The sequence below is a fragment of the Anas platyrhynchos genome, chromosome 4, assembly GCF_047663525.1.
Source record: "Anas platyrhynchos isolate ZD024472 breed Pekin duck chromosome 4, IASCAAS_PekinDuck_T2T, whole genome shotgun sequence".
In the NCBI taxonomy this organism is placed as follows: domain Eukaryota; kingdom Metazoa; phylum Chordata; class Aves; order Anseriformes; family Anatidae; genus Anas; species Anas platyrhynchos.
In genome coordinates this window covers 10,813,869-10,836,516 of record NC_092590.1, presented here as the reverse complement: position 1 = coordinate 10,836,516, position 22,648 = coordinate 10,813,869, and the positions used below count along the sequence as shown (strand labels likewise).

The following is a 22,648-nucleotide window of genomic DNA, read 5'->3' as shown; positions in this document are numbered from 1 at the left end:
TGTTTAGAAATGAGCTTTTATTAACTATATTGAATTAAGCATTACTGAATTTGAGGAAAAGGTACAGAAATAGAAGTTTCAACATCAGTGTTAATTGTGTAACGCTCCGCAGTGGTTACTGATTGTTTTTTCCAGAAGAAACAGTTATTTAGCATTCATCATGATCACCCTAAAATGTATCATCCTCCTCGTCCTAGTGAGTTTGCATTTACCTGATTCTACCCTCTATCAGAAACTCCATTATAAAAGGAGAGTTACCATGTGGCTGGCTGGCAGGAAGGTCCACGTTTGTCTCTAAAACTTGAGGACTGTTCGAATGCTTAAAATGAAAATGAAAAAATAACAATTACAAATACGTCCATTCTCTCCCCTCCCTCCCCTTCACTGTTGAGACATACTCTCACTTAACTACAACTTCTTATAAAAATTAAATTAAACCTCTAATAAGTGTTTATTAAAAATCCTGCTGAAAAATGGGTTGCTAAATGCTCATTATTCATTTTTAGTTCCTCCCCCAAAAGGGCGTACTTAAAATGGAAGAAAGCCTTTTCAAACTATGTGTGTCAGTTTTCAGTAACTATCCATGAATATTGATTATGAAAAATCAATATTTACAGGTTTTCCCTCTTTTGGCTGCTTGGCGAATTTTAAGTAGCTTTCATTATTATCTTAATAGGATATAATCATTTTGATGATTTATTCCTGCATGAGCATAAGATTTTGTAACTGGGTACGGGGATCAACTGCTGGAATAAATTTGCATAGATGATGCAGTGCTTCAAATTTGTAAAAGGTACAAATGTGGTTAATGTTAACTGACTTATCCAAATTAGGAACACAGATAAAGTATCAGGAAAAGCAGAGAAAGTCATTTTTGAGGAAGTTATAGTATCAATATGGATTGAGGTCAAACAGAAAGACTGTTGTGGATTCTTGCAGTAAGGCTGATACCTATTTACCCATGTGTAGGTAAACCAAAGTATGGAAAGAGATTCATGTAAATATGTAGGAAGAGAGTCTTTTTTACTAGAGCATCTCTCCAATTTTCCTTGCCCACTATCTGATTCTTTCTTGAAAACACCTTCTGAAAAAGTATGCAACCTGGACTGCTGATAAGCTGGTTTCTATTCCAAGAGACAGCAGTAGCTATGCCAGTCCATGAATTTCCAACAAGTTACAGAGTATCTCAATACAATTCATATTTCAAAGAGGCCTGTACTTGACAGAGAAGAGCAAACTTTAACATTTCTCAAGTTAAAACTGACAAATCCTTCCGCCTTGGATTTTAACCTGCAGATGCAAATCCTGCCAGAGCATCCCCAGGTAGTCTCTGTTTTCCTTCAAGCACATCCACACCTGTATCTGTACAGGGCTTCACAGGCATCACCCAATATATCCTCTGGTGAGCATACCCTACACTTTGAGCCTTGTGCTACTGCTGCAACCCCTACATGGTATACTGCTATGAGGGCAGCACGGCTCAGTAAGCATCCAGCAGGTTTTTCACCACCTGCAGTGGATGGCAGAAGTTTGCAGTATGAACAGTCTAAACTGCTGTTAACCTTAATGAAGGCAGAAGCTGCTGTTAAAGCGATCTGGCCACATTAAGAAGTACATGTTGGTGTTCTACCCCAGTTCAAACTACAGAAAAATATTGAAAAAATATATATATTTAAAGATCATTCCAAGTGACTGTTTCTGCTGGTAATCTATCCTAAATAATTGTTTGAAAATACACCGAAATCTATTATTTAGTTAACAGCCAAATTAGACTAATGGCTTAATGACTTGTAAAGATGTATTTGTGATAACTCTCCTTCAATCTCTCTACGTTTATTTTTTTAAGGAGGAATGTTTAAGCAATACTTTTAGAAATGGAAAGCTAAGACTGGCTTGTCCCCTTTATCAACTTTAGTGATCTGCATATTTCCCTTAGACATTGTTACTTGTTTTTCACTCTCTGCCTGTGTTCTGGCACGTGGCTAGGAGCTCAGAGAATGTGCATTTATCTCAGAATAAAAGCGTATGGTACCTGTCACCTCTTATCCTACCTGTTTAAAACATGACAGTGGGCAGGGAACCTGTATCTTGACACTGTCCCACCAACAAACATCTACACAACTGAAGTATTATGAACATTACCTCTTTCCTGTATGCATCAGCTCAAAGGCCTCGTTAATTTTGTCAAAAGGCAGGGTGTGAGTCACAAATTCATCCACTTTGATCTTTTTGGACATGTAGTCAGTCACCAGTTTAGGCACGTTGTCTACGCTCTTCCAGCCTGAAAGACAGTGAGCGTACATTTGTTTTTGCCCTTTCCACCCACCTCTGTACAAAGAAGAAGGAAAACATACAACCCTTTTACGGGTTATCATCTGATAAATGTGAAAAGGAACCGAGATTGGTGGTTTGTTATTCCTGCTCTACTCAGGCAGTGAATAAGGAATGTCAGAGGGCAGCTAGATCTGGCAAGGGCACACATTATCCAGCCACATTAGTGCACTAACCTTTCACTAGGTATTTCAACGTTTGGCATAGAGCAGCCCTCACCTAGGAGAGCATGCACTAGCATCTCTGTCAGCCCCTTGTGGCTGTAAAAGTCTCACCAGGTTTCTGGTTTGATGGTAGAAAAGGTCTATCAGGACTTTGTTGCTTTTTATTTTCAAGTTCTTTTGTAAGTTCCCATTTTAGCCCCGCAATTTGCTTACTGACTAAGCAACAAAACCATCTTTGAGTTCACGTCTCCCCGAAGACCAGGTCCTTTGCTGCATCCCAAACCTTGTGCTAATAAGAAAGCAATCCCACTATACCACTGCTATAGAACAGACTAGCAAGTGGTTATATTCTCTCTTTGAAATATTTGAGATCTTGTATTTCATGTGTTTATTTCAGTGTGTTTATCTGTAGACAGTCTGTAGGAATATTATGTTCTTCCTGCATTTAGCCCCCAGCAAATTACTTTTATTCCCAAAGCAAAAGTTACCTCCAAAGGCAGTCCCTTTCCATGTCCGCCCAGTTACTAGCTGGAATGGCCGTGTAGAGATCTCCTGACCAGCAGCAGCCACTCCAACGATCACGCTGACTCCCCAGCCCTTGTGGCAGGCTTCCAAGGCAGCCCTCTTCACAGAAGAACAGGACAAGAACAGATCGTTTACTGCTAATGTTAATGCTACCTAGACTGGCACAGGTTGCACTTCCTCTCCCCCAGTTAATGAATCGCCATGTTAGTGTTTAAGGAACAATAAATCCCCTGAAAATTAGGTTAACTTTCCCATTGGTTCAGACTCCTTATACTGTTAAAGATTGCTCTTTTCATATCCCATCTGGCTTCCAAAAATGTCACTCCCCTAGAACTCTGCAAGCAGAGGCAACGCAGACCATGTTACTGACAGATTAGAAATGCTGTTGTCATTCCTGAAAGCCTCGCCTTACGTTCAGCAATACTTCTGTGATTCTAAAAGTTAAATTCAGTATCTGGGGGAGAAGGGGGATTTTGAGCAGTCCCTGAGATTTTACATTTGTAAATTATTTTAAGTAAATTATATATTGTACATTGTACAATACATTTTATGTGTTTTTTTGTTAATTTTTCAGCAGCTGAAAACTCAGAATAGAAAACCTTATGCAAAGTATAAGAAACAGGATTTGCATATTTAGGGTTTGATGTAAACTGTCCTTCTTAGTCACAGCCGTTATTACTATTTGAAAAAAAAAATAGCATGGCATGTTTCCTGTAACAAGCAAGCAGCTCGGTTTCCTATTTAGCTGAACAATGAAGTGGCAACCAGATGTGCCCTCCCTTCCCTTGCTGCTGTTCTGCACTCACTCACCATGACTCCAACGTTACCGATGCACTCGAAGGAGTAGTCTACACCACCGTCAGTCATTTCAACCAGCACCTCCTGGATGGGCTTCTTGAAATCTTGAGGGTTAATGCACTCGGTGGCTCCAAACTCCTTGGCTTTGGCGTACTTATCCTTGTTAATGTCAATGCCAATGATCCGGGATGCTCCCGCAACTTTACAGCCCATGATAACTGCCAGCCCAACTCCTCCTAAACCAAAGACGGCACACGTGGAGCCAGGTTCCACCTAGGTGAAGAAAAAGCCATAAGCAACAGAGAAGATTCTTACACGAGTGAAAAACACAAGTCTGTTACGAAGAAAATGGGGGGGGGGAGGTAAATATATATGGCTACAAGACTTTATCGCTTAGATAAGGCAAACTATGGAAAGTTTATAGAAAACCTCTTCACGTGCTAGGCTTTCCTTCTTGCCCAAAGACTTGACTTCCATAACCTGCCTCAGCCTCATGTGTGCTCACATACTGTCTCTCCCTCCCACCCTGACCTTCAAAACTACCAGAATGACTTGCACCAAGATTAAGATGAGTTGGAAAAGTGATTTCAGGAAAAGCAAAGTTGGTATTAAAAGAGATGCAGCATCTTCTACGTGGATTTTGTCTAACCCTCTAATTTTCTTCTGACCTGATCTGCCCTGTATGGAAGTTTGAAATTCTTAGTTAAATTTCACCAGTTGAAGAGCATAAAAACACAGAAATTTGGTACGTCGTGGCTACAGCCTTTACCTTGGCAGTGTTAACAACAGCCCCATAGCCAGTGGAGATGCCGCAGCCCAGCAGACACACTTTATCGAGAGGTGCTGCAGCGTCTATCTTAGCTACAGAGATGTCAGCCACCACCGTGTACTCCGAGAAGGTGCTCGTCCCCATGAAGTGGTAAATCTGCTTTCCTTTGCAGGTGAATCTGCTGGTACCATCAGGCATGACTCCTTTCCCTTGAGTAACTCTTAAGGCAAAGACAGGAAAGTAGGGTCAGAGCCTTAAGCAGTAATTACTCTCACTAGACAGTATTGTGTAAGTAACACAGGGATACAGTCACGTAATTGCACCGTAATTTTTGGAACATTCCAGTAAACCCATGAATTTACAGAAATTGGACACTAGTCTCCTAATAAAACATTTAATATTGTTAATTCCTCCAAGGAAGCATGGAAAGAATTGGGAGTTGGATCAGCACGTTAACCCTGTTAGCTACCAGTGCTAACTGCTTGTGCCATGGTACCACACTCCATCTTCATTCACCTCCTTTAGTCTGCTTCCCTCGAGCAGCAGCCATCAATTATGTCCCTGGGTTTTTGCTTATTGGACCCAGCTGCAAAATCAGCAGAGAAGCGTGTAATAAGGAAAAAGCTCTCTATATAACTCTGTACCACTCAAAGCCTTCAGTGTTTGCAGCAAGAGCTAAATTCCCTGAAGTATTTCCTTTAAGTATGGATTAAATATAGAGTCAGAGCATTTATGTTTTCAAAGCTGTGGAAACAGGCTACCAGCTTACACCTTTACAAATGTACAAACAAAGAAACTGATTTATTTAAGGAGAAATCTTAAGGAAGAATGGAAAGTAGCATCTGACTCCTTAAAACATGCACTTTCTTACTTTTGATAACTAGAACAGGTATACATTGAACAAATACTATATTGTGTGTCAAGATAAAAAGCAAACAGACCTGATCTTTTGACACAGATTAGTTTTAGGATTCTTGCAGAATTTGCACTCGCCACACTGGGGGATGTACAGAGGGATAACGGTATCCCCTAGAGAGGAAAAAAAATATCTGGCTAATAGTGAGTCAAGCAAGGCATAAAGAGAGAAGCGGAGTTATTCAGTTTGTATGGCTTCTATGTGAGCAACTGTTGATTTAAAACTGTTAATTTATTTTTACAATCTGCTTACAGTCCAGAGTAGCACTGTTTATAGAGAGTGCTAGATAAAACACTTTTTCTCATGTCTGAGCAGACAATCAGAACTTTACCGTTCCAGAACAAATAGGAACTTACTGTAAAGCAAAACAACCTCAAACCAACAGTAACACAATTAAGTTGTTTAATAGAACAGGTAACAACTTTCATTTGAAAAAAAAATAAATAAATCTAACTATATCGATCCAATTTCAAGCAAGAAATCTGGAGTTTTCCAATCTTTAAACCGACGGTACACTGAATAGATCAGTGTTATTCCTCAGACAAAAGAAATGTATGCAGACATTCAGAATAAAACATTATATCCTGCAATACAGCGAGTGGCCCAATTTGACAGTTGCCATTATAGTGAAGTCACACTTTTAAGGAAGTCAGAAAACTTGTAAGATGTCAGGTATTTTCTTACCCGGCTTTACTTTTGTTACTCCTTCCCCAACGCTCTCCACAACTCCTGCTCCCTCATGACCCAAAATCACAGGGAAGCATCCTTCAGGATCAGCACCGCTCAGTGTATAGGCATCAGTGTGACAGACAGCAGTGGCAACTATCTATAAGTAAATAGATAAATATAAATAAGTCAAGGTATCTTGAAGAATAGAATAGTAGCATAGATTTAAATATTAACCTTTGGTTGGTCATTCAGAAAAATCGCCAATAGGAGTTTGCCAATCCTAGTAACATTTGTGATACAGCAAGCTGTATCACTCCTGGCACAGCACAAAGTATACGTCACACTTTGAAAAAAGAAAATTTTGGGGATAGTGCATCTTTTCTTATTCCACCAACTATGTCCTGCTGTTGAAAGGGGTAGATGATGTCATCCTGTTTCCTCGGGCAATAGATCTGTAGTCCAAGTCATCTCAATGCAGGCTGGGTTCCTGGATTTGAAATAATCAACCTCCAAGTCTAGCTATGAACTTTAGACCAGGCTCTGGACTGAGACCAACAGAAATCAAAGATGTTTTCCATAAACAGAAGATCTAAATACCATAATTTTCTTCTTTGTAAAACCGCTGAGATACTAATGAACTAATGCTATCCATTCAACGTTTATTCTGTTAGTAAACAGCTTTAATACTCAGTCTCCCAAAACATAATGGATACAGGTAAAAGATTGATGTAATTACCTTGATGCGGACTTCATGAGCTTTTGGTGGAGCAACCTCCACCTCCTCAAGAGAGAGAGGTTTACCTGCCTCCCAAGCAACAGCAGCCCTGCATTTAATAACCTAAACGACATCAACAAGAAAAAGAGGACATCTGTTAAAATAATTCTTGTTCAACCAAGCAAGGAAATGAGAGAAAGGCTACTGGCTTTTGGAAAGAGTCCCAGATCTGAGATACATCATTTCAGCACAAAGGCTTAATTGGTCTACATTTGCTCCCAGGAAGCTGAGTGAATGAACCAAGATCTGAACTTTGAATGTTATTCTCTTATTGTGCAAAAGTATAATAAACCCAGGACTGCTTGGGACATATGCAAACACTGCAGTGAAACGAGCAATAGGAATGGAGAGATTGCATAATAAAAGAGGCGGTTTAAAATAAAACAGGTATGTGTGTAAGAGGTGGTCCTTGAGCACAGAGTGCTCGTTCAGAAATTTGGAAAGCAAACTGGAAGTCACGTAACAGCCCAAGACCCCCACATTAAAGGTGGGCTTCTTGTTCTGTAACAAGAGGGCTACCACCCTCACCGCACCCCAAACAGCAGAGCCACCTGCAAAAATCGCTGAAACGACTGCTGCCGACCCAAAAAGGCCCTTTTAAAAACCTTATAGCCCCAGCAGAGCGAGCAGGGATTGCTCCCTGGGGCCAAATTCCCTTTGCTCTGCTCCTTGCTACCCGGCTGAACGCTGCCAAACGGCACCAGGGGATTTCACCACAGAACCCTGAACCTGCTGCTGGGATGGCGACGGCCGCGGGTGCACGCAGAAAAACCCAAATCCCATTAATTTTGTTGCCAATATAGGTCCCCCAAAACCCCAAATCCCATTATTTCTGTCGTTAATCGAAGCCTCCCGGTGCTGGGGGAAGGGGGGTGGTCCCGGGGCGGGATGGGGGTGTGAGGATGGCACTGCGCGACCCCCCCCAAAGCGCAGTGACACAAAATGGAGGGGAACCGGAGGGGGACAGGACGGGACCAGGGGGGACGGGGACCCCGCTCGCTGTCTCACCCCGCTCGCCATCGCTCCGGACGGAAGGGGAGGGAGACCCCGACCCCGCCCCGCTCCAAGGCGGGCACACGCATGGCCGCTGGAGCAATGGCCGGGGGCTGAGGAGGGGCGGGAAGATGGCGGGTGCCTCCCTCACCGCCTCCCTCCATCCCTTCACTGCCACCCCATGGCAGGGCGGGGGTCTCCATCCCGCGGTCCCCGTCAGGCGCCGGCCCCTGAGGTGTTGCGGGCGGGTGCTGAGGTCCCGTCCCCCCTCAACTAAGTACCAGGAATCAGCAAGTGCCACTGGTAGCTTGATGGGTTTTGATGGCGTAAATAATAACTACAGTATTCAATGGCGTAATGACAAGTTGAACATGAGTCCTCAGCGTGCCCTGGGGTGCTTCAGGCACAGCACTGCCAGCCGGTCGAGGGAAGGAATTGTCCTGCTCTGCTCTGTGCTTGTGTGGCCTCACCCCAAGAACTGAGAGCAGTTTTGGGTGCCACAGTATAAGAAAGACACAAAACTGTCAGACAGTGTCCAAAGGAAGTCTATAAAGGCTAAAGCTTCCTCACGAGGAGAGCGGAGAGGCAGGCGCTGAGCTCTGCTCTCTGGGGACAGCGACAGGACCCGAGGGGACGGCATGGACCTGGGAGCATGTGGTGAGGGAAGGTGGTGGCACTGTAACTGCTGCCTGCCACCTCGCACTGCTGAACAGAGTGGCGAGGTGTGGGTGGAGAGGAGGGGACCGACACACCTACCTGCTGGAAAAACTGGGATGCCCTCAGGGAAACATCACCTGGTTCATTTCCACAAACAGAATCAGTGCTAGATTGCCCCAGAGGTACTTTTTTCTCCCACTAACATAATTTCCTAAATAAGACCAATGTGATTTAATAGTTTTGATAGATATATTTCATTTTGAACCTGTGGTAATGTGTGCCCTCATTCTGCAAGTTCCCGTGTGCAGGTGGAACAGGACAGATCTAGAAATTTCAGCTGTGACTACCTGAGTAAATCAGTCTTTTTGTGGAGCATTGCTCTCCAAACCAGCCATATGAATTCTGATTTAGGCTTTCCTACCTTCTCCTATGAAGTAGTGGAAGATACTTTTGTAGCATTCAAAAGAATTAGAAACTCCTATTGTTCTTCAAAGCAACAATTTATTTCTGTAAAATACATCTATAGCTGAGAGAGGGAGTTAGGAGAATTTTGTCAAGTAGAGATAGAGTGCTGACAGCATTGAACTAGGATGCTACTTAGTGTCTTTGCTAACTATGGTGCATTGTGCAAATTAACTAAAGCAAGAAGCCTTGGGCCCCTTACCAAGGTCAGTCTCCTAATAAGAGTGTGAGCCACTCTTAAGAAACTGGCAGATACTGGTCCTGTGGATAGACAAGAGCCAAGGAGCAACTGAGTCTGCACAGAGACAAGAGGTCAACCAGTGGTGACGAGGAAGAGTCATCAACCTTCATCCCCACGACCCCCAACGACCACCACCAGGAGACATTGCACAAACGCAGATGGGAGGAGTTTAAGGAATTGACTCCTTGGAACTAATTTTAATATGAAGCGGGGACAGGTTATGAATATGTATAGACATATTGTGAAACTTCATGCATATGTAACTCTTTGCTGCATATAACCATGGCAAGTTGCTGCTTCAGGTGCCCACGACTTTGGTGGGACAACCCCCTGTGCTGCCCAGCGCTGAATAAACATGACTACTGTACAATCTTACTGATTGTGGAGTCTGTTTTCCACAAGTCATAGCTGCTTGGAAAGTGGAAATATTTAAAAAATAATAATAAAAAAAAAAATTCATGTGAAATACTCAAAGCTGGTTGATATTTCTTTGGATAGTCCCGGGTGAATTATAAAATTCTGCTTTTGTAAATACAAATATAAATTTAAAACATTATCTCCATATCCAATACTTAAAAAAAAAAAAAAGTTGATTGGAAAGCATGCCAAAGTAAAATAACTTCTCAAATCAAAGGCCCATGCTAATGTACTGTATTTAAATATGAAAATATGTAAAATGGTCATGAAATTTTTTCAGTAGAGATGCAAGAAGCTGGGATAGTGAATGATTTTTAATATTTTAGGAATGAAAATGAGTCATTTGGGGATGTGCATGGTTAATATTTTTAGCTCTTTGATTTTAAAAATAATAATTTAAAAATAAAAATCAAATAAACCACAAAGGATGGTTCTTTTATGGGTTGATTCTAGTATATTGATGCATATACCATGCAAGAAAAATCAGAAGGATTAAAAATAGGGGAAGGGTTATGCTGATAATTCCTTGCTCATACTTGATAGCGTCTTCTGATACATTCATATAAATGTCGTTGTTAGTCCTCTGCTAGTGCCCGTGGAGAGCCTGAGCCAAGGACGTCTGCTGCAGGCAAATGTTGGTCCTGGTGGAAATCCAGAGCCTCCTGCCTGGCCAGGAAAAGTCGATCAGCAGCACACAGAGAAAGTGGTAGGAGGTAACCGCCAGGTGGCACTGATATAATACCAGTACTCTGCAGCCCTTAACAATTTTTCAGGTGAAGAGTACAAAATAACTGGTAAAGTGCAAGTTATCATTGACTCAAGGCAGACTTATTTTGTAGCAATCAAATTTTGTTTCGTCAAAGTTTCTTGGGAGGAACTTGTGTTTTCTAGGAAGGGGACTGCTGAAGCGCAATTAAAACATCATGAGTTCTTGTGGTGTCATCTAATTACCTGTAGCCTTAATGTTTTGTACTTAAAAAGCAATTAAGAGAATTAAAGGTGACTTTTACAGCAGGGCAAAGTGAGTTCTGTGTGCAAACATGACTGCAAACTGGCAGCAAGATGGGATTTGTTAACCTTTAATAACTCATTTGTGTGTTCATGATGTGCTGTGAAATTGTTGACCCTACTGAGGGGGGTTCCAGAAGCTCAAAGGGCTGTTGACTGGGATAAGAGTTGCACAAAAGAGGTCAAAAAGCATTAGGTGTATGATGCCTATCGGCCCAGCCTACCCAGATCCCTCTGCAGAGCCCTCCTACCTCAAACTGATCAACACTCAGGCCTAACTTGCAGAATAGCACTCTGGAAACTTACTGAGGGTGCCCTTGATCCCCTCGCTGAGATGGTTGATAAAGATATTGAAGAGAATTGGCCCCAACACTGAGCTGTGGGGGACACTGGTAGTGACCGGCCTCCAGCTGGATTTAACTCCATTCACCACAGCTCCTTAGGCCTGGCCACACAGCCAGTTTTTAATCCAAGAAAGCATACAGCTGCCCAGGCCTTGAGCTGCCAGCTTCTTCAGGAGAATGCTGAGGGAAATGGTGTCAAAAGCCTTAATGAAGTCTAGGTAGGCCACAGCCTTTTCCCCATCCACTGAGCGCATCACCTTGTTGTAGAAGGAGACCAGGCTGTGAAGCAGGACCTGCCTTTTATAAAGCCATGATGACTGGGCCTGATCGCCTGGTTGTCCTCCAAGTGCTGTGAGATGGCACTTGAGATAACAAGCTCCATGAGCTTCCTTGGCACCGAGCTCAGACGGACAGGCCTGAGTTCTCGAATATATCAGTGAGTGCCCTTTGGGCAGATCCTCCCTGAGCCTTTTTTTTTCTCCAGGCTGGACAGCCCCAGCTCTCTCAGCCTTTCCTCACAGGAGAGATGCTCCAGTCCCTCAGTCATCCTTGTGGCCCACTGCTGAACTCTCTCCAGCAGCTCCACATCACTCCTCTACCGCGCAGACCAGAACTGGATATGGCACTGCAGCTGTGGCCTCAACAGTGCTGAATAGAGGGGAACGATCACCTCCTTCAGCCCTTTGGCAACACTTTGTCTAACACAGCCCTGGATACCATTAGCTGCCTTTGCTGCAATGGCACATGCTGTCAGCTTAGCTATGGTGTCCACCGGGATCACAAAGTCTTTTCCTAAAAAGCTGCTTTGTAGATGGACAACTCCCAGCATGTCCTGGTGCCTGGGGTTGCTCCTGCCCAGGTGCAGGACTTAGCACTTCCCCTTGCTGGATCCAATGAAATAGACAGGTTCTGCCTTTGCAAACCTCAGAAACAGCAGTTCAACGCCTGTGACAGGCCCTGCAGCCGTTCCAACCCCTACAATGGGCCCTGCAGCCATTCCAGTCCCTGTGAGAGGCCCCAAAGCTGGGACGGGGAACCAAACTGTGCCAGTGTCAGTTGCCTTGTATCCAAGATGAAACAATGGATGAAAAAGTCAGGTCTATTAGAAAGCGGAGGAACTCCTACTGAGACTGGGGAGGAAGAAGAAGTCCAGGCAGGCTACTGCAAAGTGACTGGGACATCAGAGGAACAGGAAGACAAAGAGGAAGATATCATACAGGCATCAATAGCTACCCAAAGCCTATCCCAGGATGAGATACAAGATATGCAAAAAGATTTCAGTCATCGTCCAGGTGAGCACCTTGTCACCTCGCTGCTCCGGTGATGGGACAGTGGAGCCAATAGCCTGGTATTAGAGGGCAGGGAAACCAGGCAGCTAGGATTCCTCTCTAGGGAAGGGGGCATTGACAAAGTGATTGGAGAAGGAGCACAAATCTTCACCCTCCTCTAGAGGATGCCTCATCCTGGAAGTGTTTCAGGCCAGTTTGGAAAGGGCTTTGGGAACTCTGGTCTAGTGGAAGCATTGTGCAGTCAAGGTAAGCTGCCCACCAGGACAGACACTCTGTAGCCGTTCTGGTCACCAGTTCTGTCTGAACGCTCTTGTGGGGACAATCGGTTCCTTTTTGCTGCCTGGGCTGTCACCACCTGCAAGTATGGGCCTGGTGCTGCTCACCTTTCTGCCACAGAGCCCCTCAGAGAAGATGCAGGATTCATCTTCTCTACTCCCTCCCTGCAGGCAGCTGCAGGCAGCTATCAGGTCCACCCCTGAGCCTTCTCTCCTTCGTGCTGACCCAAGGAGATCCCTCAGCCTGCCCTTATATGCCTTGTGCCCCGGCCCCTCACTCCCTCGTGTGCCCTGGGCTGTGCCCACTCCACACCCATCAGGATCTTTCCTGTCTGGGGGAGACCAGAAGGGGATCCCGGAGTTCAGGCAGAGCCACAAAAATGACACCAAATCCGAGAGGAAAGTGGTTGCTTACTGGTTGTTCTTTATTGTTGTTGTTGCAACGCATTTATGTATTTATTATGATTATTCTATCAGTCTGTTGCCCCATCCTGGGAAGAGCTGGTACCCAAGCACCTTGAAGGGACTTCACGCTGCACTCCCGCGCTTCTTCGTGGCAGGCCTGAAGACTTCTGCTTCTGCAGAGGAACAGCTGTCTGCGTGCCCGTTTCCAGGGCTCTGCTGCTGCTCTCTGTGCACCGCCATGCAGGGCCAGGCTTCGTCTTCAAGCAGCTCTTGGCAGCCTTCTCCGAGACACCCCACGCCCAGCGTGGCCTTCGCAGGGCTTCTCCTGTCGCCCGCTGCAGCAGCCCAGAGGAAGCCGAGTGCGCTCTTGCCCAGTGCTTGGGGCTCCGTGCAGAAGAGATGACACTTCTGCAGGAAAGGGGGGGAAGGGGAAGGGGAAGCGGAAGGGGAAGGAAAGGAGGGGGAGGGAAGGGAGGAGAGGCCATGTGCAGGCAATCCGGCATGATGGTAACGGGATGGCCTCTCCCCCCTACACGTGGCGGCGGAGGCAGTGCCGGGAGTACGGAGCGGTCCGGGCGGTTCTGCGATGACGGTGTTGTTTTCTCGCTGGTGGGAGCCCTGGCACGATGGTGTTGTGCCACACCAGATGGGATGGAGGTGGATCCACCTCCATCGGCTCTTCCTCCTCCACGGGTGGATCCACCTCCATGGGCTCCACACCATCCGCCGCGGCCGCTCCGTCTCCACTGGCGCTCCTCCGCCGCCACTTCTTCGCAGGCTCCATAGCCCAAGGCGCTTTGGTCCCACGCAGAGGTGGGCAGCTGTCGCCCCAGGTTCTCTTAATCGCAGCCATGCCTGGCATTCTCTAGAGATCCTGGGGGATCAGCGAGGGGGGGGCCAGGCGCAGGGGCTTTTATAGGCCCCAGGACAACGCCGGGGGGCAGATGCCACTGTGACATCAGGAGGCCTCTGTGATGGCCGCAGTGATGGCGCCACGCCCCAGGCCTGACATGGCCGTGTTGGGAGGGGGCTTCTGAAAGAGGCCTGAAAGAGGCCCTGGGGTGGAAGGAGGAGGATGGTGAAGGGGGCTGGGGGCCCCTTTCCTGGGCCATTTTGCTTGCCAGAGAGACAGGCTGCCCCTTGGGCACCGGGACTCATCCCATGCCTCCTCATCCCCCTCCTCATCCCATGCCTTGTGTCCCTGTGCCACAAGATGGTGGCAACAACATTTTGGGTCTTCCTTTACGCCTACCTGTCACCACCACATCTCCCTGGAAGTGGCCCGTGTTTGAGTGAGACGGTTCATGAGTGGGGCCAGTTGTGGTCCTGGCACAGTGGCAGAAAATAAAGCTGTTGAAAGTGAGACCTAGAAAGACGCTTTTTATCTGAAACCCATGTTCTTCTCAGTGAGCATAGCCGATGGTATGACACAGGGTTTGAAGGGTTTTAGGCATTCTGACTTGGTTCCCAATGCTTATATGGGGAACAGGGCTGAAATAAATTTGTCTAAGTAGCGATACTGGAAATTGATTCAATGTCTTCTGAATAAAAACGTGATGAGATGGAGAGTTCAAAGGAAAATATGGTTGAAATACCCAAGTAGCTAATCACAGGCACCTGACTTACTGATGTGGAAAAGGCTGGGCAATTAGATAGTACCTCAGCATTTGGGTTATGCACAAGCAGTCTAGCAGGTTGTACAAACACAATTTTTCTGTTCTTACACAAATGCCCGAGCAATATTTATTTTAAACTGCTTGTTCATGACGCTTCTACTTGCAGATGTGTAAGAGCATGTGCAGTCTTCTCTGACCATTTCGATCTTTCTAGTGTTAAAAGTTTCCCATCCAATACAGGTCCAGCTATGGAAGTATTAATAAGGAAGTATTAGAATTGTTATAATTTGTATTGATTGGTAGAAATGTGGTCTGATGAGAGACGTGTATAACTTAAACCCCAAGCTAAAACTTGCACACTGGCAAAAGATCAGCCAAACATGAGGTTGCTTTGTGGTAGGGCTTTAAAAAATGGGAAGGGAGGTCAGCCTGATTGATGGCCTCTCGTGATGCCAGGTAACCCAAGAACAGCAGATGTGTCCTTTCCAAGGAGGTTATACTTTGACAGTATGATGCACTGTAAAATGGTAATGGAATAGATCATTGCTGCAGGCCTTTAAGCACAAGTTCTCTCTCAGCAATGATCCAGAGAATTGATGCTGCATTGGGAAAAGGTCCAATCTACGTGGTCTCTCAAGAATCATTCAAACTCTGTTTTTAAGTGCGTTGTTTACTTTAAATTTATTTTATTTATTTATTTATTTAATCTCTCAATCCGCAGACTGTGGTTCTAGCAAACTTGCAGGATGTTCAAAGAGAATCTATCTTGTGATGCATTGGATTTGAATGGGAACTAGCTTGCCCTTTAGATATGAATCAACCCTCCTCGACCCATGCCTGGCATCCCTGTGCCACAAGATGGTGGCAACAACATTTCGGGAAGGGCAGTGGTCCTCTGTTAACCCCAACCTGTTACTGCCACGTTTCCCAGCAAGTGGAGCAGCCCCCATGCTTGACAGGAGCTTGGGTGGGGCCAATGATGCAGATATCCCACATGTGGGTAAGGGTGGCACGGGCAGCCTGCACCAGGTCTACCAGCAGTCAATTAAAGCCTTGCTGGTATGCAGTTGGTGTGCAAGCCCTTCCTTGCCATCCACAGCACCTACCCCTGCCCCTGGGGTGTGAGGAGGTGCCATCTCTTGTGCCCTGAGCCCGGTGGGAGAGGGGAGGAGGGGGACTTGCCTCGTTCTGGCTGCTGTGCCAGCACAACTCAGGGAGTCTGTTGGAGGGCCACCGAGGTGCTCGGGGACTGGAGTGTGGGGAAGAAAGATGGGAAGCTCTGAGGTCCACAGTTGCTCTCTTCTCTAGTGCTAAGGAGAAACCTTCTCACCACTTGTGTGGCTTCTTGCTTCCTCCTTTGGAGGACGAGGCCTCCCATCTGGCTTGAAGTCTCCCAGGTAGCTTCTGAATGAGAGCCTTCAGACCGATTTCCAGGGAGAAACTCTTGTCTGGCCCCAAGATGCCTTTGAGGTACACAAAGGACATGATGACATCTGGGAATGCCCAGAACAGCCTTACTATGGTCAACCCGTGCTGAGATCAACATGAATTATGCTTGATGGAGATACATAAGTGGCCTTGTAGGATGAGGGGAGGGCAGCAAATGCCACTGGCTGCCGTGAGGGTTTTGGAAGAGCCACTTGAAACTACTACCTTCACGAAAAGGCTGCTTCCATTACATGGAGGTGGAACCTGGATGCTGAATGTCAGACTTTCTGATCGAATGAGTCAGTCTATTTAAACCATAACCAAACCAAGCCAAAAAAGAGCAGCGCTTTGGCTGGCCCAAGCCTTTTGGAGCTGTTCTGCGTTGAAACTGTAAAAGGAGGCAGCCCCATCCACGTTCTCCTAGGAGTTTCTTCAGGGTCTGTTCACAGAAGCACGGAATGAAAGCCGAAGCCCTGTTAGAAGTAGATTTGGCCAGGGACAAAAAGAGTATCAAGAAGCTTCTAGACATCCATCAGGAGGTGATAAAAGGAAGACCGGGAAAACTGTGGGCCCTTTCCAGAAGAAAAGGTAAGGGTAAGGCATTGGCTGGATGATCACACTCAAAGAGTTGTGGTCAACAGCTCGACGTCCAAGTGGAGATCTGTAATGAGTGGTGCTCCTCAGGGGTCAGTGCTGGGGCCGGCGCTGTTTCACGTCTTTGTCAGTGACACGGACAGTGGGATCGAGTGCACCCTCAGCAGGTTTGTTGATGACACCAAGCTGTGTGGTGCAGACACAGATGTGAGAGAACGGAGGGCGCTGACAGAAGGGGAACTGCTCACACAGCTGGTTGCAAAGTTACATAAAAGTGTCCTTGGAAAATCGGCCCTTGCTGACACGCTCTTCTCCTACCCAGGGGAAAACAGCTGCGGTGCCACAGAGAGCTAAGCTGGACTCCAAAAGGCCGGGTGTGTTTATTCGCCATACCATGCTCTCAAGGTCTTCTTTTCTGCTGTAATTATTAATCCTTTCACAAATAGCTGGGGGCGAGCTGCTGCCCGGCCAAAGGTTGCCCCTCGGCAAGGAGTGGAAGCCCAAGCGGTGCCGTGAGTCTCCTCCCTGCAGCCCGGACCCAGCCCCTGGAGGCTGCGCCTTTCAGGGGGCACAGGGGACTCCCTGCTCGCAGGGGAACCTCCCGCTCTGCTCTCCGCCAGCTCTGGTCCCTCACCAGGCCGCCCGCCGCGCTCCCTGCTTCCCCCTCCAGCCGCAGCCGCGGGGCCAGGAGCGCTCGGGGCCTCGACGCCAGGTGCGGGTCCGGCCACACAGACGGCAGCTCACCTCCAGCCTGCGCTGCCGCCGGCTCCTCTCACCCCACATGGCCACGTCTGGAAAAGTAAGGACGCTCGCTGCCCTTCTCCCCACCCCAAGCCGAAGGTGAAGCTCCCCAGCAGCCTCACTCCCTCTCCTTGCAGGTCATCCGGTGCAGAGCTGCTGTTGCCTGGGCAGTGGGCAAACCGCTCTCTCTCGAGGAGGTGGAGGTGGCACCCCCAAAGGCACGTGAAGTCCGTGTCAAGGTAAAAGCAAGGGCTGCCGAGCGCCAATGCCAGCCGCAGCTTCTCTCTTCTAGGGAAAAGACTGCTAACATGATTAAATGCAGACCATTTGGGAACGTGCCGGCTTGTAGGTAAAGGCGCAGACCTGTGCACAGCAGTGCTCTGGGAAGGTGGAGGGCTCACAGCTGGCAGTGGCTGTCTGATGCCCTGCCTGTCACAAACATCTTTTTTTTTTGGACTACATGTTTTTTTTTGGACTTCAGCAAGGCTTTTGACACGGTTTCCCATAGGATCCTACTGGACAAAATGTCCACCATACAGCTAAATAAAAACATCATACGATGGGTGAGCAATTGGCTAACGGGCAGGGCCCAAAGGGTTATGGTAAATGGGGCTGCGTCAGGCTGGCGGGCGGTCACCAGTGGGGTCCCTCAAGGCTCCATTTTAGGGCCGGTACTTTTCAATATTTTTATAAACGATCTGGATGTAGGAATAGAAGGCATTTTGAGCAAGTTTGCTGATGACACCAAACTTGGAGGAGTTGTGGACTCGAATGAGGGTGGAAAGGCCTTGCAGAGGGATCTGGATAGGTTGGAGAGCTGGGCGATCACCAACCGCATGAAATTCAATAAGAGCAAGTGCCGGGTCCTGCACCTGGGACGGGGAAACCCTGGCTGCACGTACAGACTGGGCGATGAGACGCTGGAGAGCAGCCTAGAAGAGAGGGATCTGGGGGTCGTGGTAGACAACAAGTTGAATATGAGCCAGCAGTGTGCCCTGGCAGCCAGGAGGGCCAACCGTGTCCTGGGGTGCATCAAGCACGGCATCGCTAGTAGGTCGAGGGAGGTGATTGTCCCGCTCTACTCTGCGCTGGTGCGGCCTCACCTCGAGTACTGTGTGCAGTTCTGGGCACCACAGTATAAAAAGGACATGAAACTGTTGGAGAGTGTCCAGAGGAGGGCTACGAAGATGGTGAAAGGCCTGGAGGGGAAGACGTACGAGGAACGGCTGAGGGCACTGGGCCTGTTCAGCCTGGAGAAGAGGAGGCTGAGGGGAGACCTCATCGCAGCCTACAACTTCCTCGTAAGGGGGTGTCGAGAGGCAGGAGACCTTTTCTCCATTAACACCAGTGACAGGACCCGCGGGAACGGGGTTAAGCTGAGGCAGGGGAAGTTTAGGCTTGACATCAGGAGGGGATTCTTCACAGAGAGGGTGGTTGCACACTGGAACAGGCTCCCCAGGGAAGTGGTCACTGCACCGAGCCTGTCTGAATTTAAGAAGAGATTGGACTGTGCACTTAGTCACATGGTCTGAACTTTTGGGTAGACCTGTGCGGTGTCAAGAGTTGGACTTGATGATCCTTAAGGGTCCCTTCCAACTCAGGATATTCTATGATTCTATGATCTCCCCAGCTTCTGGCACTGATGCTGTTCAGGCCAAGAGGAAAGGACAGTCTGCACGGGATTATCAGATTCCGTACCAAAACAGTGCAAAGGACTCACCAAGCTGGTGACACCCAAAGAAATGAAAGAAACTTCAACTAACCGACTACAAAACAGACCGGGCTCCTTCTACAGCTCACCTGCTCTTTCCTCTCCAAACAGATCGTGGCCACAGGGATTTGTCGCACAGATGACCACGTTATTGAAGGTTCCTTTCTTGATATTGATTTCCCAGTCATCCCTGGCCATGAAGGAGCTGGGATTGTGGAGAGCATTGGGGAAGGAGTGACCTCTGTGAAACCAGGTAACCAGCTCGCACCCGGGACTCGGCTCTCAAAGCCCATGGGGCTGCCCAGAGCTCGGAAATAGCCCCCAGCAGCCTGGAGCCATGACCCATGACCGGCTGCACACAGGTGACGCTGGACACCCTTTCCTCATCTGCTCCCCAAAGTGCCTGAGTCAGCCTCTGAATTTTTCCTGCGGACAGAGGAAGCAGAGGGCTCATGCACTGTGACAGGTGGCACCTCCAGGCTGCCGAGCGAGAGGCACCTAACGCTGGCTCTGCTCTCTTCCAGGAGACAAAGTCATCCTCTTTGGCCTTCCTCAGTGCGGGGAATGCTGCTTCTGCAAGAATCCTGACTCCAACTACTGCCTGAAGTCCCAGTGAGTTTGCTTCCCCCCCCCGTTGCCCATGCGGGCTCAGCTCACGCAGGCGAGTGCTCTGCGTGATGAGCGACCTGTGTGCATGCTCCCAACAGCCTCTCCGTGTCGCAGTGCCTGCTGCCCGACAAGACCAGCAGGTTCACGTGCCGGGGGAAGCAGATCCACCACTTCCTCTGGATCAGCACCTTTGCCGAGTACACCGTAGTGCCGGAGTTCACCCTGGCCAAGATCGACGCCGCCGCACCTCTGGACAAGGTCTGCTTGCTGGCCTGTGGCTTCTCCACAGGCTACGGGGCTGCCATCAACACCGCCAAGGTTGGTACCCAGCCGTGTCCAGAGCTAGCACCCCGCAGCCACCTGCGTTCCCGCAGAAGCGCTCTGCCACAGCCTCCTCCTCCTCCCGCGGGAGGCTGAGCCGGCCCCGTGTCGTGCAGGTCAAACCGGGCTCCACCTGCGCCGTCTTCGGCCTCGGAGGAGTTGGGCTCTCCGTGGTCATGGGCTGCAAGGCGGCCGGGGCCTCTCGCATCATCGGCGTCGATGTCAACAAGGAGAAGTTTGCCAGGGCCAAGGAGCTGGGGGCCACCGAGTGCATCAGCCCTCGGGACTTCCAGAAGCCTGTTCAGGAGGTGCTCACCGAGATGACCGGCTACGGCGTGGACTACTCCTTCGAGGTCATCGGGACAGCCGACACCATGGTACGTGGCCTTCTGACACAGTGCCCTCCTCTAGCTCATTCACAGCATGAATGATTGCCCATCAGGGCAAATTTCACCACAGCACGAGCTCTGTTGCGTGGTGCCAGCACTTGTGGGCTTGTGTGTGTGCAGAAAGGCAGTTTTCTGTCTTGGGGAGTAAATCATGTAGGAGTCTCAAAATAGGATGGTGCTTTCATTGTACGGAGAGGAGGGTTGGTTTGTAGATAGCTATGAGTGGCAGATAACTGAAATTTCTCTCAAGTATTTTTAATGCACTCACCTGTCCCATCAGACTGCTGCCCTGGCCTCCTGCAACATGAACACTGGTGTCTGCGTGGTGGTTGGAGTCTTACCTACTGGTTCAGTGGTTCCCATCGATCCTTTGCTTTTTCTAAGTGGCCGTACCTGTAAGGGGACTTTGATTGGAGGTATGAAAGTAAGGGAAATATTGCAGACATTTCAGTGTTGTCTTTTCACAGTAATTCCTGAACTGCCTGTAGAACAGTTACCCTCTAAGGATAAATATATACGTGTATATATATACACGTATATATATGTTTATACATGTGTATATATATATGTACACAAATAATAATAGCAGCATTTCTCCAGTCACTCACTGCGGGTGCTTTTCCCCCTTCTCTAGGCTGGAAGATGAGAGACTCCATCCCCAAACTGGTCTCCAGCTATCTGGAGAAGAAATTTAACTCTGACTTGCTGATCACGCACACGCTGCCGATCGCTAAGATCAACGAGGGCTTTGAATTGCTACGTGCAGGCAAAAGGTGAGGATGTGGCTCGCAGGAGCGAGGCTCTCTCCATGAGGCAGTGCCCAGCTCGCTGCCCTCAGGTGCTGGGAGGCCCTGCTGTAAGGCAGAGGGAAGACCTCCATTTTCCAACACCTCGCTGTGGCGTTGGAAAGCAGAGTGAGGAGGAAGGGGCATCCGTGGGGACCTCGCAGACTGTGCCTTCAGGCTGAGGCACAGGAGCTGCGGGGCGGGACGGGGTGCCTCAGGCTTTCCTTCAGCGCCCTCGCTGAGCTCAGAAGAGGCTGGGGGAGAGCTGAGGTGGCCGGTCCCAGCCGCACCTGCCTGCCCCTCTGCCTGCTCCTGAGCACTGCGGCAGCACCTCCGGTAACTGCTCCCTTCTTCTCCCTTTCAGCATCCGCACCGTGCTGCTCTACTGAGGGACGTGGCCGAGGGAGGATGAGCGCGGCCCAGCAGGCCCTCGTGGCGCAGGCCCTGCTCTCCCACTGCCTCCCTGCACTGGGCACAAGGAGATACGCGCGAGGATCTTGATGGCTCTGGTGCTGCTGCCTGTGCTTTCACGCCCTGCGAGAGCTGCAATGCTGCCTCTCCTGAGGAAACACATGCTCAAGTAAAAGCTTTCTTCAAATGCTCCCACGCAGTGCTGTGAACAGCAGGGGCCTCACAGGACATGAGGAGCTCTGCCTTGCACCCCCGACCCCGCCACCACACCCCTCTTCTCTGCACTGAGCAACTTCCTTTGCTCCCTCCCCTGCTGATGCCTCCAATCTGTAAGCACCTTGCATGCAGACACTGCAAGCACCTTGCATGCTTATGCATGAAATGCCTTGCACGCTCACACACCACATGCCTTGCACGCTGACATAGCAAATGCCTTGCAGACTGTCACGCCAAAATGCCTTGCATGCTGATGTACCACATGCCTTGCACACTGATGCACAAAACAGCTTACTTAACAGCTTGCAAGTTTGTTAAAAACTGCTGTGGGGGAGATCAAATAAATAAATAAAGAGTATCAAAGTAATTAAATCACTTAAAAACAGAGCTCGGATTATTCTTGAGAGACCACGTAGATTAGCTTTTCTTCCCAGTGCAGCATTGATTTTCTGGATCGTTGCTGAGAGAGAACTTGTGCTTAAAGGCCTCCAGCAATGATCTATTCCATTATTATTTCAAAGTGCATCATACTCTTACAGTATAACATCCTTGGAGAGAACACTTCTCTTGCTCAACCTCATAGCCACTTTTTATGGCCCCAAAGACCATTATGATGTCCCTCTGCCCTTTTACCATTTCCTTGCGTCCTGACAACTGCATCCCTGTTTCCACAGCCAAACCACATAGCAGGGGGTTGCCAACTCTTGTTCAATTTGTCATCCACTATTTCTTGCGGGCATTTTTCTGCATCTTGCACTTGCACACCTGCAATTTTGCAATTACTGCTAT

At 48.2% G+C, this 22,648-nt stretch overlaps 2 protein-coding genes across 3 annotated transcripts; one reads left to right on the top strand and one right to left on the bottom strand.

Moving 5' to 3' along the window:
• On the bottom strand, window positions 1–8,100 carry LOC101793960 (alcohol dehydrogenase class-3). The gene is made up of 9 exons (XM_038179006.2): window positions 7,956–8,100; window positions 6,909–7,010; window positions 6,188–6,329; window positions 5,529–5,616; window positions 4,588–4,807; window positions 3,831–4,091; window positions 2,984–3,119; window positions 2,143–2,281; window positions 1–319 (listed from the first exon to the last, which is right to left on the bottom strand). Exons 1-9 carry the CDS (start codon window positions 7,965–7,967, stop codon window positions 295–297), a joined length of 1,125 nt encoding a protein of 374 aa, XP_038034934.1. The 5' UTR covers window positions 7,968–8,100; the 3' UTR covers window positions 1–294.
• Window positions 8,101–17,140: 9,040 nt separating this feature from the next.
• On the top strand, window positions 17,141–22,246 carry LOC119716888 (alcohol dehydrogenase 1-like). Of its 2 annotated transcripts, none has more exons than XM_038178852.2 (9): window positions 17,141–17,475; window positions 17,534–17,656; window positions 19,240–19,381; window positions 19,653–19,740; window positions 19,836–20,055; window positions 20,175–20,435; window positions 20,728–20,863; window positions 21,082–21,220; window positions 21,597–22,246. In XM_038178852.2, the coding sequence occupies exons 1-9, from the start codon at window positions 17,458–17,460 to the stop codon at window positions 21,619–21,621; spliced, it is 1,152 nt and encodes a 383-aa protein (XP_038034780.1). In that variant the 5' UTR covers window positions 17,141–17,457; the 3' UTR covers window positions 21,622–22,246. The 2 variants fall into 2 exon arrangements, with proteins under 2 accessions (XP_038034780.1, XP_038034781.1); XM_038178853.2 differs by having other exon boundaries at window positions 17,143–17,475; window positions 17,555–17,656.
• The last annotated feature ends 402 nt before the right edge of the window (window positions 22,247–22,648 follow it).